General features: G+C 35.7%; 6 protein-coding genes across 6 annotated transcripts; 5 read left to right on the plus strand and 1 right to left on the minus strand. All coding sequences in view use genetic code 12, as the record gives it.

The window, feature by feature from the left end:
• Nucleotides 1–46: 46 nt before the first annotated feature.
• Nucleotides 47–2032, plus strand: RAP1 (DNA-binding transcription factor RAP1; the record flags this gene model as incomplete). Its single annotated transcript, XM_064998719.1, has 1 exon — nucleotides 47–2032. One exon carries the CDS (start codon nucleotides 47–49, stop codon nucleotides 2030–2032), a length of 1986 nt encoding a protein of 661 aa, XP_064854791.1.
• A 495-nt stretch (nucleotides 2033–2527) lies between these two features.
• Nucleotides 2528–4348, plus strand: ALG9 (dolichyl-P-Man:Man(6)GlcNAc(2)-PP-dolichol alpha-1,2-mannosyltransferase; the record flags this gene model as incomplete). The annotated part of the gene is made up of 1 exon (XM_064998720.1): nucleotides 2528–4348. One exon carries the CDS (start codon nucleotides 2528–2530, stop codon nucleotides 4346–4348), a length of 1821 nt encoding a protein of 606 aa, XP_064854792.1.
• A 304-nt stretch (nucleotides 4349–4652) lies between these two features.
• Nucleotides 4653–6107, plus strand: DASC09_051220 (leucine-rich repeat domain-containing protein; the record flags this gene model as incomplete). The annotated part of the gene is made up of 1 exon (XM_064998721.1): nucleotides 4653–6107. One exon carries the CDS (start codon nucleotides 4653–4655, stop codon nucleotides 6105–6107), a length of 1455 nt encoding a protein of 484 aa, XP_064854793.1.
• A 1248-nt stretch (nucleotides 6108–7355) lies between these two features.
• Nucleotides 7356–8252, plus strand: PHO13 (4-nitrophenylphosphatase; the record flags this gene model as incomplete). The annotated part of the gene is made up of 1 exon (XM_064998722.1): nucleotides 7356–8252. The coding sequence occupies one exon, from the start codon at nucleotides 7356–7358 to the stop codon at nucleotides 8250–8252; it is 897 nt and encodes a 298-aa protein (XP_064854794.1).
• Nucleotides 8253–8650: 398 nt separating this feature from the next.
• FBP26 (fructose-2,6-bisphosphatase) lies at nucleotides 8651–10202 on the plus strand (the record flags this gene model as incomplete). The annotated part of the gene is made up of 4 exons (XM_064998723.1): nucleotides 8651–8671; nucleotides 8730–8758; nucleotides 8847–8890; nucleotides 8956–10202. The coding sequence occupies 4 exons, from the start codon at nucleotides 8651–8653 to the stop codon at nucleotides 10200–10202; spliced, it is 1341 nt and encodes a 446-aa protein (XP_064854795.1).
• An 868-nt stretch (nucleotides 10203–11070) lies between these two features.
• On the minus strand, nucleotides 11071–16872 carry DASC09_051250 (uncharacterized protein; the record flags this gene model as incomplete). The annotated part of the gene is made up of 1 exon (XM_064998724.1): nucleotides 11071–16872. One exon carries the CDS (start codon nucleotides 16870–16872, stop codon nucleotides 11071–11073), a length of 5802 nt encoding a protein of 1933 aa, XP_064854796.1.
• Between the last annotated feature and the right edge of the window lie 564 nt (nucleotides 16873–17436).

Raw genomic sequence — 17436 nt, forward strand, 5'->3', positions numbered from 1 at the left:
TCGAAACAACTCAACACCACCTTTGACGCTCAAGGTTATCCCCAACATGAGCCTGGAAGACATCAATAACGCTGCTTCACAGTTGGTAAACATCGATACTTCAAATATTGATCCGCAGGTCAGTAACGTGCAACCGAAATCTGAACACCATTTTGAAACCAAGAATCAGCAAAGAATTTCTAACGGCGGTCATGGCGACGAAGATGATGATGACAGCTTCCGTTCATTATCCTCGGCACCACCTCTGCTCTTGAAGACCGGGGAGATCTTCTTCAACGAAGAGCAAGGTCCTATTAAATTCTATATCCCTTCTAATGAATCAGACAGAGAGAACCTCATTACTATGATCGAAGCCAATGGCGGCAAAGTGGTCAATGACTACTCGGGCTACGTGATTTCCCATTATTTTATTCCATCAAGAGTGGCTTTTAGACCTGAACTAATTTATGACTCTCTCAATAATGGGGTTTTTGCTAACTTAGAATCGTATCGCGTTACAGAAAGTAACGGTCTTATTCAAGATGCGGAGGCCGTTAATCTTGCTACCGTTATTGCTAACAGTAACAATCACACAGGCATATCTGATGAACAAATGGCATTCGAATTAGTTCAGCAACACACGCAAGCTACTCATAATCAAGTTCCAACTATTATTACTGTGAATAAGAATGGCTTCACCAAAGAAGAAGATAACTTTATTATGGAGGAGGTCCGTAAAAACCCTACTAGAAGAGCAACCCATAAATTGTTCGGAGAAATCGCTACAAAGTTGAACAGACACACCGGTAATTCTGTCAGATACAGATTCAGAAACCATTTGCAAAAACTGTTGGGTTATGTTTACAAAACTGACAATAAAGGTGAGTTGTTGGTTGATGGTCATGGTAACTACATCAGAACCGAAAATATGCCATCTACGGTCAAAAATAAGTTCACGAGTGAAGACGATTATGTCCTATGTAAATCAGTGATGCAAAAATCTCAAGTTGTTGAAGGTGATGAAGCAAATTCCGTTACCTTGCCAAATAAATTCTTTGATCTCATGGAAAAAGAACAACCTCATCATTCACGGGCAGCTTGGAGAGATAGATTCCGGAAGTTTGCCAGAGTTTATGGTATTGAAAATTATATTCGTTATTATGAAGAATGTTTAGCTCAAAATAAGATTCCCGAACCAATGAAGGATTTCACAGCGAGAAAGAATGTTAAGGATGCTCTTGGTAGGCTCAAGAGACCAACACCTGGCAATATTACTTCTGACAATCATGAAAAAGAAATTGGTGCAGATGACAACATTGATTTCAACGAGTTGATTGGTGATGTTCGAAGGGCGCGCAGTGGAAATAAGAGAAAGAAGATATCTGCTGTCAATTCTTCTGCTGCTGCTGTTGCTGTTGCTGCAGCAGCCGCTGCTTCTTCGAAAGATAAGAATAAGAATCCTGCCGATGAATTAGATTCCAGTCATCTCTTCTTAACTGATGAACACAGAAATGAATTGAACTCATTAGTTGATTCTAGTTTAGCTGGTCATCAATCCATGTTGAGTACGAACCAATCTTCTCAGATACCACTCATAAATAGAGATTCCTCTTCTCTAGCCATTTCCAAACTTATGGACCCTGGAATTTTATTGAAATACTTCAAGAAAGAGATGCTTAGTCTATCACTCTCTGAAGTCCTTGATCTTGCCAATGAGATTGTGAAGCGTGATTATTCAGTATCTGGGGCAGATGCGTTGTTAAATGACTTGCATGACGAGCTTGGAATTGGACAGGAGTTTGGTACCGAGTTACTTACCAGCTGTTGTGGTGATTTGTCTTTAGTAACAAAGTATCTTAACCTTGTCATTAACACTGGTGTTAGTCCCCCAGAAAATGCAACGGGCATTTGGACTAAGGATGACGATAAAAGATTTCAAAACATGGATACCAATAAGAATGATTATGATTACTTGGCTGCAAAGCATGGCATCACCAATATTGCCTTGAGAAGATCATTTGTTGCTAGCACGGCGCATTTCCAAAATGTCTAAGCCGTTATATTTTTGTCGGCTACTTTTTGTTTTGTTTTTATTTGTTCTTGCTCATCCTTTTTTCTTCTTTCAATTTCGTAGCTGAGTTTCGTTCTTGAAAAAGGATAAGCTCTTTCTGTGGTATGTGGTGGTCTTTTTTTGTGTGTATTTTAACGTTTTATTGTTATTGTTTTTTATATGCTATTATTATTACTTTTATAGTTAGTTCCCGGCCTCTAATTGGCATTATTTATTTTTTCTGTTGTATTACTCTTTAATTTTTAGTGTTTTTTGATCAGATAGTTTCAATCTTTGATGAAAATTGCATCTTGTAGTCATGGCCGATGTGTACCGCTAGTCTGGGACATTGAACTTCAACCGATTTTTTTCGAATCTGTAAATACACACATCATCAGTCTGAAAAACTGTCAACCGTCAGCGTCATTTCATAAATTTAGCGTTTTTTTCAACAACATATGAAATTGTGTGGGAATCTTTCAAGGAAATTAGGCAATTATGGAGATTTCAAAGCGGAACCTTTTCACCAAGGGTGATATTCTTCCTATATTGCTTCTTCTAACCATGAGAATGCTGACTGTGGCATTTATGATGATATCAGATTGTGATGAGGTATTTAACTACTGGGAACCTTTAAATTTCCTACTAAGAGGATTTGGTAAACAAACATGGGAGTACTCACCAGAATACTCTATTCGATCATGGGCATATCTTTTACCTTACTATTGTCTTGTTGTTCCATTTTTCAAACTTTCTGAATTCTTAAACAATACCAATAATATGTTATCCATGGCCCCTTACATCGGATTTTATGTGGTAAGGTTTTCTTTGGGCACAATGGTTCTCGTTGGTGAGCTTAGATTATTTTATAAACTAAAATCACACTTTGCTTTTAGCAGTTTGGCTTACTGGTTCTTATTTTTCAGTAGCGTCAGTACAGGAATGACACATGGTGCTGTTGCTTTACTTCCTTCATCTTTTGCTCTATGCTGTAACATTTATGCAATTTCTGCTATCTTGGATTTTTATTTCACCCAGAGAATGAGATATGCTTTTGGTGCCATCTTTTGGTATAGTTTGGCTGGGTTATTAGGATGGCCATTCAGTTTGGCACTTGCGTTGCCGTTAATTTTCTATACTTTGGGAAAATGCTTGCTAAGTAACAAATCAGTGACACATGCTTTAAAATTCATTTTGGGTAGCGCAGGGATAGCTGGCTCTATTCTTGTTGTTATTGTCACTATTGATTCCACTCTTTACAGTAAAATTTCAGTTGTACCATTGAATATCTTTCTCTACAATGTTCTTTTTGCAGATGAGAAATCGGGTCCTAATATTTTTGGTACTGAACCATTCAGTTACTACCTATTAAATTTGGCATTGAATTTCAACTTAATTTTCTTTTTGGCTTTCATGGGTCTCAGTTTTTCTCCAATATTACAACATTGGAACAATACTTTGTCGAGCTCTATAAAATCAAAAATTTCAGATAAACATGTTTCTGCAACTCGTGAATTGCATTCGTCTTTGATTTGTCTTTTACTTCTCCCTATGCTAATTTGGTGTGTCATCTTTGGACTTCAGCCACATAAAGAAGAAAGATTTTTGTACCCAATTTATCCAATTATCAACCTTTCGGCCGCCATTCTATTGTTTGAAGTTGATGCTCTGATTAGCGGTGTGAGTAAGCTCTATTCCACCTCCAAAATTATTAGATTTCTATGCGATATTGTGCTCATCGTTGTGATCTTTGTTATTTCTATATCGAGAAGCATACATCTATTTAAAGGCTACTCTGCACCATTGCATGTATATAGCTACCTTCCAGAAAATGCCTCTGGTAATGTGTGTGTTGGTCGTGAGTGGTACCGTTACCCATCTTCTTTTTTCTTGCCGAACGAAAACACAAGACTCGCTTTTGTTAAGTCTGGTTTTAATGGCTTGTTACCTGGTGACTTTAAAGAGAATGCTGGCTTAGTAGAATCAATTTCAAGCTATCCAGAGGGTATGAACAATCAGAATTTGTTCGATGCTGGGAAATTGGTTGATTTTGAGACCTGTGCCTACTATGTTGACATTGATGAAGATGTCGATATTGAGGTTGGTGAAACTAGATTACTCAAGAATAGTGATGCAGGATTACAATCTGCTGATGAAGCATGGGAAATACTCCACTGTGAGAAATTTATTAATAGCGAAAAAAGCTCAGGAATCGGGAGATTGTTATATTTTCCAGATTTCCTTCACAAATACATCAAGACTGATTTACATTATCACAACTATTGCTTGTTGGCTAAGAAAGATTTAGTGGAGCAATAATTTTTCAAAAAAAAAAAAATGATTATAATAAAGATAATAATAATAATAATAATTCGTTTTACTCACCATTTGATATACGAAGTTTGAATTTGTTCTTACCCTTATTTTCTTTCGCATATTATTAGTAATCAAAAGTGAAAGGTGGTAAACATGTTGCTGCAACTTCAAAATGTGTATCATGTGACTTAAGTAGAAAATATTTATGCATAATGCATCAATTTTTGGTAAATAGAAGAGTTGATGAATACATTTAGTTCTTATTATTATGATTTACCAACTTGACACTTAGCACATAATATCATTAATGAAGCTATACTTACCTCAGCTTCCTGCTGAAATCCTACTCAAGATTTTTCGCAATTTTGATCACCTTTTTTTCAATTTCCAACTCACCTACATAAACGATTTCCATCCAAATATTCAGCAAGTATTTAATGCTATATTGTTTGAAACAGTGAGAATCTATATTTCACTCAGGAATAAGAAAGGAAAATTAATGCATGGAATACCTGGTGGCTACGATGTTGAGAAAGGACCTGTTTTTGCAGTAATAACCTCATACATTGAGAAATCTTTTACTCTTCAAAATATTCAGTTTATTAAGACTTTGGAAATCAAATTGCCAGAATCTGAATCACATTGCAAATCATGCGTTATTGATGATTTGGTCTTGAAGAAAACCGAGAAGCGTATTGAATTTATGTTGACAAACTTGACACAAGAGATTGACTTGAAAATTATTGAACCTCGGATCACATTAAAGTTGAAAGATACAAATCAGAGAATCAAATCAATGTATTTAAGCTCCCTTAAAAATCTAACGACCCTTCTGAAAAATAGTCATTATTTCACAAATATTACGAATTTAACACTTCAGGATGTACGCCTTGATAATATAGGAAATTTGCCATGTGCGAGAAGTTTGAGAGTCTTGAGATTCAATCATCGGGGTACCAATGACCTTGATGGACAGAACCTCCGATTGCCGAAGTTGAAATCATTGGATATTTTTATTGAAAAGGAAATATCTATAAAAAATTTTAATGATGTCTACCTCCCACTTCTTGAGAATCTTACTGTTCATCTGGGTAATGCTGTCTCATTTGAGAGCTCTCTAGAGTTGCCAAACTTAAAGAAAATACATGTGGATAAGAATGGTAGTGGTACTGATAGTTTGGTATCATACTATGGACTTGAAGGGTTGAGGGAAGGGAATTTCAGTTCCAATTGTATCAAGGCAATAGCTCCGGAGATTTCTAGATGGAAGAACATTGAGGTCCTTGATTTGGGTTTTAACAATATATTATCCATGAAAAATGTAGCTCTCGTGAGCACCTTGAGAATGTTGAGCTTGCAAGGAAACAAAATAAGAGATATTCAGGGATTATCAAATTGCAAAAATTTGCAGCAATTAAACCTCCGTAGAAACAAAATTGTTAGGTTAGATGGATTACATGGTGTCTATAATTTAGAAAGACTAGATCTTAGTTACAATGTCATCAAAGGAATTCACCAAAACTTCACTGGTTTCAAAAGACTTGAGATGCTCTCAATTCTGGGAAATGATATTGCTAATATAGAAAGCTTACGAAAATTAACTTCTTTGACTACTTTAGATATCTCACATAATAACAGGATTGATGATATTAGTCCTGTTATTAGGTTGCCAAAATTGACCAAGTTTTATATGAAGGGGGTTAAAGTCAAGAAAATAAGTATCGGAAAGTTGGATTTATTCTTGGAAAATGAATCTACTTGATAAAAGACGCAACACTTCTTTAATGTACGATTTTCATTAATACTTGGTGACCCAAAATTTGGTTACTTGAAAAGTCGAAAGCCTTTAAAGCTGTAGCAAACTGTGCGGACTTTAACCTTAACTAGTAATAGTAGCTGCATACATTGATGAAGCAGTATATACTATATACTATATACTATATAGACACCGGCTAGGGGCTGTGAAGCAAACTGAATACTTTGTATTGAACATAGTCAACAATTTTTTGCTAAAAAAAACTTGCCTAAGTGCTCAGCTTAAGGCTATGTCGGTATAGACTACCGCTGTGGTTTACCTAGTCATTTATATCTTGCACCAATCATGTAAGGAAGTTCATTATTGAAGCATCTTATGATCTTGCAGTCTTGTTTTATTCGTAGATAGAAGAACTATTAAAAGCACTTTTTGTTAGGCCTTATTATCTTTATTGTGCCATAGAGTTCTTGTTTTTTCTTGGTGTACAAGTAGTTGAAACATCCCTCTTTCCATACAGGTCTTGTTTTTATTGTTCTGTTCTATAAAGTTTACAAAAAATTAGTGAATAAAAAAAGATGATAAAAGGTTAGAATTCCAAAATTATAAAAGTGGAGTTACTCAAAATGTTCTCAGTCAACAAAATTAAAATATTGGATTGAAACATTTAGTTATAGATTCTCTGGAAAAATCCAATATTTCGTTGAGCAAATGTGCAATAGGAAGCCCAATTTTTAGTTACTATGCTTGTGTAGCCGACATGAAAATGGATCATTGGAAAATAACTTCAGAAGTATAAAGAAAAAAGTGAGGTGTGTGGAGTACATTTTGGTGGCGACAAAGTGCATTGCTTTTAGAAAATCTACGAAACTATCAGAGGTGAACTACCAACATTTATAAAAAAAAAAGAGTTGAATACAATAATTATTTACAGCGATAACAAAGCTCCAAGAGGTTGTGTTTTATGCCATTTTTCCAGCTTAGGATCTTTCAACTGCTGGTTTCTCAACTCTTCTTTCTGCTTCTATATTTCTCTGAATACTAGCTTCCATAGAAGTTGAATGGTTATCGTTGCTTCTCAAAGTGTTGCGTGATGGTGACAGCACCAATACAGCAAGCAGTGCCGCATAACCAGCGCTTTGCGCGCGAAAAACTCAAAACGTGATTCAATTTATAACAGCTTCCCTCATTTGAACAGTTTGTTCTTGTTCACGTATAGACATTTTTATATAGATATTTATTCAGAAAAAGAAAATAATGTCCCTCCCTCAGAAAATTACCACAAAGGAGCAAGTTGATGCTCTTTTGGACCAATATGACAACTTTCTTTTTGATTGTGATGGGGTCCTCTGGCTTGGGGATCATTTGTTACCCCATGTTGTGGAAACGTTGGCCTTCTTGAAGTCTAAAGGGAAAAAGTTGATCTTTGTGACCAACAACTCCACCAAGTCAAGAGAAAACTACTTGAAAAAGTTCGAGAAATTTGGGGTTAAAGGGATCACTAAAAGTGATATCTTTGGGTCAGCTTATGCAACTGCAGTTTATTTGGATAAAGTGATGAAATTCGATCATACCAAGAAGGTTTGGGTTCTTGGCGGCCAAGGGGTTCATGATGAGCTTACAGAATTGGGCATTCAATCCATTGGTGGTACTGATCCGGAATTGGATAAACCTTTTTCTGATGATTCTAAGTTCTTGAAGCTTGACCCAGAAGTGGGAGCAGTGATCGCTGGATTGGATACTTCCATTAACTACCATAGATTGTCCATCACTTTACAGTATTTGTTGGATCCGAACGTGATCTTTATGGCTACCAATATTGATTCTACTTTCCCTAGTCATGGCAAAATCTTGCCAGGGGCAGGCTCAATTATTGAATCCGCGATCTACTCCTCCGGCAGACAACCAACAGTTTGTGGTAAACCAAATATGAACTTACTCAAAGCCATTCAAGCTGAGCACAACTTGAATTTAGAGAGATCTATCATGGTTGGTGATAGACTTAACACCGACATGAAGTTTGGTAAAGACGGTGGCTTGGGAACCTTGTTAGTCTTGACAGGTATCGAGACAGAAGCCAATGTCTTGAAGCAAGATGGCACTCCAAAATACTATGCTGATAAGTTGGGGGACTTGTACGAGTTACAAAAATAAATAGATTATAGATATATTTAGAAGTCAGGTAATGTAATGTCATATAATTAATAAATGATGCCTTTATTGTTATTGCTATAAGGGAATATCACCCTAATCACGTGTAAACCGGAAGTATGTGGTGGCCACCGGGGGTCGGTGTCTTGTGATTTAGTGATTTCGCAAATCCCAAAGATTCCCCAGCTTTTTCTCTTCTTCTCGAATTCTGACGCTGACCAGTGTGGAGATAGCCGAATTGGGACCGCGGCTAAAATAACATAGACCAGTTGATAATTATTTGTTTTCTTTGCTGGTATTTGGTGCTCAAATTCACAGGCTTTTACACACTTGGTGAATAATTAGGTGTTTGTGTATTACGGTAATTTTTTGATAATATAAGGGAAACTTGTTAGCCAAAAATGCCAAATTACACCAACAATGTGGGTATTGTGCTGTTTTTGATTATATATGCTAATCAAATACTAACGCTTTTAATAGATCCAGGATTCCAAAATATGTGTCATATTGTATGTATTGCTATCATCACTGTGATGTTTGTGGTTGTTTCCTTGATTTTTTGTTGATGTTCGAAAACTAACGTTTTTATTACTACAGGATAGGTTTGCCAGCTAGAGGGAAAACTCTCATAGCCCAGAAAGGTATGTTTGGATTTATCTTGATTCAGATTCACAGAACTGGTCTCTAACAATTTGATTTATTTTAGTGGTAAGGTATTTATCTTGGCTTTCAATTAAAGCAAAGTCTTTCAGTTATGATGATTACAGAAGAGTGGTGTATGGTAAGAGCAATGAGCTTACCTTAAAAGACCGGTATGAAGAGTGCTATAGATGGGTTGAAACTGCAGTTGCTGATATGATTGAATGGTTCGAAGAAGAGAAAGGCATTGTTGGGGTGTTGGATGGGTCAAACCATTCAGAATCTCAAAGAGATAAAATCGAAGAGATTTGCAGAAAACATGATATCAAACCACTTTTTTTGGAGAGTTGGTTTGACAAGCCCGAATTAATCACTAATAATATCCTTGATGTTAATCTGAACTCCCCAGATTATTCCGCTATAGATCCAGAAGAAGCTCGCAAAGATATTGAAGATCGAATCGAACTCTACAAGAAAGATTACACTACTTTAGATACTTCTACTGATGCTGATAAAACTTTTGTGAAAATGATCAACATCCATCAAAGTATCATTATCAACAAAATCGATACATATTTGCAAAGCAGAATTGTTTACTATTTAATGAACTTCCATATTAAGCCAAGAACTATTTGGTTATCGAGACATGGGGAGTCAATGTATAATTTAGAAGGTAAGATTGGCGGTGATGCTGACTTGTCCCAAAGAGGTCTAAAGTATGCTCAAAAATTACCAGAGATGATCCAGAAATTGGTGGGGCCTGACGAGCAATTGACAGTGTGGATTTCAACTTTAAAGAGAACTTATCAAACATCTCAATATTTACCTTACAAGAAACTACAGTGGAAAGCTTTAGACGAATTGGATGCTGGTATTTGTGATGGTATGACTTATGAAGAAATTGAACGACAATATCCTGAAGATTTCAAGGCAAGGGACGAAAATAAATACCTTTATAGATATAGAGGTGGTGAATCGTACAAGGATGTGGTGACTAGATTAGAACCCGTTATTATGGAATTGGAAAGACAAGAAAATATTTTGATTATTACTCATCAAGCAGTTTTAAGATGCATTTATGCTTATTTTATGAATGTACCACAAGAAGAAAGTCCATGGATGTCAATTCCTTTGCACACGGTCATCAAGTTGGAGCCAATGGCATATGATACTATAGTAAGTAGGATCAAGGCTGATATTCCTGCAGTTAGCACTTACAAGGAGAAGGGTACTAGTCAATTGGGCGAATCAACAGATTCTAGTTCTAGTAAAACTAGAAATATTATTACCAGTGCGAAAGTCCATTCATTATAATTTGTTATATTGGATACTATGATGTGAATTCTCTTGATTTGTACTTCAACTGATGCCCATTTTCTCTTTTTTTTTTTTTCGTCTCTGATAAAGAGAGGAGGTTCGCCATCGAATTGACATAAAGATTTTGAAATGTGATTATGTAGTACATTTTTTTCTTTTATTGATATTCAGATTTTGATTTTTTTGAAATTCATATATGAATTTATGATATTCTGGAAGGATGGCATTTTTTTCTTTTGTGACTGTTTAATTTTTTTTTTTTATTTATTTTTTATATAGGGATTGGTAATATTTCAAACAAAAATATAATACATATGAGATGGCTAAAAAATGAGAAATGCATTCTATTATAGGCAATGTATTGAACTTTAACTGAATTAGAAATGGTAAACTAAGAAACAATAATTAAATAAGGAAGGAAAAAGAAAAATAATGCAACAATAGTGAAATCAAAATAGGATGTAAATGCAATTGCAAAGTAAATAAATGAACAAAGCATATGAATTAGAGGAATAATAAATTGAAGAGAAACGCTGTTTCAAATTAGAAAGAAATATAAAAGTTTAGAGGCGAAAACAAGACAAAAAACAGAACAGAAAAACAAATTATCATTAGTAAGAGCCTTAAATCAATAGAGGAGGTAGGAGAAGGCAAAAACAGAGGCAAAAAAAAAAAAATCGAGTAGCAAGAAGTAAACTAACAAAAACAAAAATAATAAAAAAAATAACAAAAAAAACGAGAAAAAGAAATCGTAAGAAAGCTGAAAGGACAAAAGGCGAAAACTAATTCTTTTGCAAAACTGCTGAAAATATCAACAGTAATAATAATTAAACATCTAGCTGCAATAAGTTAGTTTCAACAGGTTCTAGCCCCATACTTTTTTAAATCGAGAAGTAAGTTTTCCACTGGAAGATCTTGGCAACCCATCTCTCGCTTTCTGGCTTCCATTACTTTTCATTGCCGTCAATTTTTTATCATGATGTTGAGTCAAGTATTTTGAAGGAGGGAGCATTCCCGTACCGTACTCGGGGTACATGTCATTGGTATCATTATTTCTAAGCATGTTCATTCGTTTCTCCTCGTCCATCCATAGGATCCCATCATCACCCTTCTGGCCATTGGTGATAGGACGATCCTCAATTGTGATTTTTTCAAATGGAGTGTTATGGAAAACCAAATCATTATGTTGTGAAGTTGAGTGCAAAAGTTTTGAGCTTTTAATTAATTTTGGAGTCGAAATATTCAATTTCTTACTGGAGGTTGAGGTCGAAAGAACACTCGAAGTCCCCAGAGAAACGGATTTATCCTTTTGGTGATGATTCCCACTATGCCAAAATTTCAATTTCGAAGCGGTGAAATTTTTTGTTGATGGCTCATCGGAATCTTTTGGATCAGAAAATCTGACAATTTTCTTTGCTGGAACTTCAGGTAATTTCTTTGTCAACGCAGCGAGCCTCAAACGTTCAGAGAGAGCTGAATCATTGGTGTTAGTTTTGCGTAACTCGTACTTGCTAACATTTGTTGGGATACGGCTGTGGCCGCCAGAAAGAGATGACCTTGAGCTAGATATCTCAGCTGCATTACCCACAGATCTAGGAGGAGAAAATGGTGTATCAATTGAGCTTTTTTGGAATTGTTCTGATAGTTTGGAGATTTTTTGGATATGGAAAGCTTCATTATCTTCATATGCAGTTGGAGACTTGAGTGATGATGATGATGAATAACCAGCATTATCTTGCTGGAAGTTAGAGGGGGCGGAGGAATACAAGTGAGGTCTAGTATCCTGTAACATTGGCGGCGATTCTCGCAGCTCTTTTTGTAATGATGACCTAGGCCTTTCGTGATTCACAGCTGCGATATCAAAAATAGTGATTTCCTTCTTAACTTGACTTTTCACAGATTCCTCATCAATTAAACTTTCATGAGACAATGTCAGACTAACATTACCCATGAATTTCGAATCAGACGTCGTACTTTGTGGTAAAACCGTTATTGATAGTTGTACTGGCGACGCCTCATTCACAGGAGGCTGTTCCAACAAGTCCTTATTTATAGAAACTGCGAATGGGTTAATATTGCTATAAACAGAAGACGAGTTTGATTTTCTCAACAAGGAAGTTCTAGATTTTACACTTAAGCGTGAACTTTCAATATTGCCGCTATTGCTCTGAACATTACCACAGGAAATATTTTCATCATTAATGAATGGGTTTTGAGTCATGTAAGGCGTATAATAGACAGATTCATTCTCACTAATTCCTTCGTTATCAAAGTCGTAATGAGACCCATCTTCATTAATCGTACCAAGCTTTTCCTGATGTAGAGAAGCTAAGCTCATAGAGGAGGCCTCATTTCCAATAACCTTTTTCAGAAGTTTACTGGAATCAATCTTTGAAGTATCATTCACATTACTTGATTCTATTGGTAATGCGCTTTCTTCCGCTCCCCCGAGTTCGTCGACTATAGCATTATTGGAGTCAAGAAAAAGATTCTCAGCATGGGGTTCGGATTCTCTGCTATGGCTTCCATCTTTATCATCTTCATTTATTGTGTCTTCAGTAGCCAAGAAATTCAAAATTGCAGAAAATTCATTCACATCTAAAATTTTGCTAATGACACGGCTTTTCCGAAGATCGTGGCTGGATAGCCTGTACGCATTTTGATTCGCAGAGCCAGAAAGGCCAAAACTTTCCTCATTATTAGTTTCATCAGTAGTCATACTTGATACTTCTTCTTTGTTCAGCGAGAAACTGACCGTATCATTGTTGCTACCAGTCAACCTATTAGTGGTGATATTATTAAATGTTTCCTGAATTCTCCGAATATAACTCTGATCAGCTGCTTTTAAGGTAGAGTCGCCATCTTCATCCTCATTTTCATTTTCCAAAATGGTATCATCAACATCAACTCTATTTTTTTCATTAGGAAATAACTTTTTCTCCAAGTCATTCAATTCCTGTTCATTTGAGGAATTAGCAATCTTGTCCACAATGAGCTTCAAGTTTTCATCCAATAAGTTGAAAGTGTTGCCATAATTTGGATCAGACAGAAAATCATCACCATCAGGGTTCAAGAGATCCTTGAATTTATTTAAATCTGATGAGCTATCACCGACGGACTCACTATTGAATTTTGCAGAGGACAGTTCGGACACACTGGTCGAGATTCTAGTAGAAGATTCCTTAGCTTGTGAATTGTCATTTGGTGAATCAATTCCTGGCCCTGAACCAGAAAGAACCCTATCATTTTTAGCTTTCATCTTTTCATTTCCATATTTTTCAAGTGCAGTTTCATTGGAAACACATCCTATTTTTTTACCTGCTGATGGCATTGTATCAGTACCACTAATAGAATTTTTGGTGGACCTCATTTCAATAGGGCTTAAGGGAAGGAAGTTATCACAATTTTCATCCAAGTCACTTGGCTCACTTTGTTGTGTATTCTCAGCGCGCTTATTTCTTCTAATACTCCGGCTCCTTAACTTTGAAAGAATTGAAGCTCCGTTAGAGTCAGTATCCTCAACATTAGAAAACAGTTCATCAAATGGCAGTGACGAGTCCAATTTCTTACTATCTTTGTGTTCATTTGTGGCGGATCCGCGGATCCCCAATCCCGTCAATTTGAATCCTTTTACCTTTTTTAAATCGACGGCCAATGCAACCTTTGGCGAGGATATTGAATTCGGAGTAGCCAAAGTAGAATTCGTATCAAAGTGTGAACTCATAATTTGTGAGGGGGTGGAAATCAGCAAGGGAGCAGGCTTCCTGGCTGGAGTAGAAGCAAAATTCGGATTGCTGGAAGATTGGTCAGATCGATATGAGCTGAGAAAAGAGTGCGATCTTGATGAAAAAGTTTTTTTCGGAAGCCTAATAGTACTGATTTCATCTTCTGAAATGTTGTTTGGTGAAAAAGAGCTATTCAAAGGGGTACGCAACTCAACTTCAGCATTAAAATTACCAGAAGCTTTCACAGACGGTACATTATTAGTCATCGTATCCGGATTTATCTTCAGAGTGTTTACCGCTTTTATTTCCATTTCAATACGATTTGCTTCTTTTCCTTTTTCGGCACCACCCCTTCTATTTTCCAATTTAGAATCTTTCAGTTTACCTTTTGCCACATCTTTCCCAAAAGATGAATTATTGTTTCCTGCAACCATGTTCAAAAATGCTGATGCATAAAGATCATCATTCATAGCGTTGTTGTTCAGTTGGTAATTACTCTGTGGACGTCTCTCAACGCCTTTAATGTTGGTGATGCCCATGTTTGAACTGTTGACCATTGATTTCGAAGGGAATGAAATACTTGTTTTAGTATTTGGTTCATTGCTAGTTATTGCGAAAGATTTCGCAGCAACTTCTTGAGACATCCCAGTTCTATTTTGAGGATTGCTTCTATCAAATACATCTTCATTATTGTTACCAATTGCGTAAGATTGAGTTTGTGATCTGCTATTAATAACAGGAGATTTATTATCTATTTTCGCCTGAGGTAGATAATGGTTATACTGAACTTGATGATTCCGGGAAGTCACATTTAGTCTCGGAGATTTGATTTGAGAAGAATCAGGATTTGAATGGCTAAAATTGCCAGTCACGAAAGAGGAATTGTCATTTTTATTTCTATTAAGTCCATGAATATCAATTAAACCACTAGAAACTATTTTCGCGGAAGCAGCATTATCATTATTTTCGTACTTCGTACGATACCCATTATTTGTAGACGACACTGAATAGTTCTCACTTATTGAGCTTGCACTTATTGTACCGTCACCTATTATACTAGACCCATCACCAGTAGCAAGTCCGACGTCCATACCAGAATCTGCGGATACTAAAGAGTTTGATTTGGAATGGCCCTGACCAAAGAAATATTGTTTTTGTGTAAAGGAGTTGAGTTGGGGAGAAAGAGGAAATTGTGAAAATTGTAGTGATTGGGGTGAAAATTGGCCATTTGGAGACTGGAGCATTGGGGGACTAAATGCCTCGATGTTGCTTAATGGGGAGTTTGTGATCACATTTTTCAGTGCAGTAGAATTTGAAGCCACTTTTCTATCAAGATTATAAGAAATATTGATTTGAGAGTCAATACCATTAGCGGCACTGGATGAATTTGAAGTATATAACCCAATGTTGACAAGATGATTTTGGTTTTGGTTTTTGCCTTCCGCTGAATTCAAACTTGAGCTTGAATTTGATTTTCCTTGATTAATAGAATTGTTGATGGTCGATGAGCTGCCATTACTGAATTGGTTTTGTGTAGTAGAAGTTTGAGCAATTATTTCTAACTCAACCTCTTCATTGATTAATATTAGATACTCATTGTAAAAAGATTTCAAAATATTGTAAATATTGACCACAAGTTTAAAATTCTTCAACAATCTAACACTCAATTTGGTCAAATTATCAATGTTAACTACCAAAGAAGCATTCAGATGAGAGAAAATTTTCAAGGGACTATAAATCATCCGTGCAAACTCATCATTGAAACAGTAGTTGAATTTTTTGAGATAGTTTTCAAAAGTGTTGATACACGATTTATCTGTGTTAACAAGAATGGTACGATTTGATTTATAATTATTGTTGAGCAATAAGTTGAAATTGACAACATTCAATACCTTATTAAATCTCTTGATAATCATGTAGAGTTCCAAAATCTTCAAAAAAATGGTATAAATTCTTTGAATTGAATATTGAGGATAGGGCAAAAATATTAAGCTTTCAGTTGATCTTGTTTTGAGGAAATTATGATAAGGGTTCATTATGGTTTTTAAATGTTTCAAGTTTGTATGGATTAACCTAAGCAAGAAAGGTAATGAAGAGAAGTGAATTTCAATGATTTTTTGGTTAATGTCATAATTTTCTTTGAAAGATACAAGATTTTCCAAATTGACATATAGATTGCTGAGATTGAATAGCTCTGCCGGATCAAGAATATCAGCCAAAAATGAAATATCACGATATTCATTGGTTTGATTATTACTGATCTTCTTTCTTTTTTTGATTAAAACGGCCACTTGTTCTTCATACTGAGCTTTTGTGGCAACTGCAACTTTTTGTAATTGCTGGATCAATGTTAATGATTTGGTGTAAGTGGTTAGGGGCCGGGGATTATAATCAGATAGATCCACATCAAAAGACCCAGAGCTCTTGTATTCAATCATATGTTCTAATGGTTGATTTTTCGAATAATGCTTCAATTTGGATAGCTGCACATCAGATAATTCATTATTGGAGATCAAAGTATTGATCATGTCATTTGAATCTGCATTCAAGCTCAATGAGAATCCGGTCAAAATAGAAACATAACTCACAAGAGGTATACAACACAAGTTTTTCGAACCATTGGCATCCAGGCCCTGGATCGAAGCTTTAACACTATTTGATTTATGTTTTGGGTGTAGCGTTGATACTTTCTTCACTAATTTCGGCAAAGATTGAAGAAACGAATCTATACGGTATATTGCCACCATATATTGAATGATTTTGATATCATAGGAGTTGAAAAATGGCAAATGAGTCGTAGAATCGTCTTGATGATTTTGATATTGATGTGATGGTGTGCTATCCGAGTGGCTCTTGCTCCTTGAATGATCTTTCTGGTTTTCGGAGTATTGCCGCTGCTGCTGCAGCAGCAGCAGCAGCAGTATATGGGGTATATTTATCATGTTATTGATCTATCTAGTATTTCTATTAAAATTATTGATCTTTTAAAAGTTTATGGCCGAAACCATTGATGTTATTGATACGTTTTTGTGCTACTGGAAAAGTAGTAGAAAAAAAAAAATCAAAGACAAGAAAAAAAAAAAGAAAAAAAAAAAAAAAGAGTAAACAGCGAACAACAAACAGTGCCAGCTATTGATAAGAGAAGGAGAGAGATTTGTAACTTGATATTATGAACTTATATTATTTACAATTAGAATATATTGGGTTTATTAGCATGCCCAATTAAAGGAAAATGCAAATAAATTGAGTGACAGATGGCTTTATTTAATGTTCGGGTGTTTTTATGATGTTCGGGTGTCCCTGACGCTTATCTCCAGATCAAGCTGTCTTGATACACTGATATGAACAACTGAAGCCCATTAGCAGTAGTGTCGTATTATCTCTTTAGCGTCTCAGTAGCTGACAAGCACTTTTTGATACCTTTAGATATCAATCACTAAGATGCCACTGCGAATGAACAAAGTTACATTGGCACTTTTATATAGAATCAGAAGGTTGGCGTTCGA

The sequence above is a fragment of the Saccharomycopsis crataegensis genome (assembly GCF_037102585.1).
Source record: "Saccharomycopsis crataegensis DNA, jcf7180000000085, whole genome shotgun sequence".
In the NCBI taxonomy this organism is placed as follows: Eukaryota; Fungi; Ascomycota; class Saccharomycetes; order Ascoideales; family Saccharomycopsidaceae; genus Saccharomycopsis; species Saccharomycopsis crataegensis.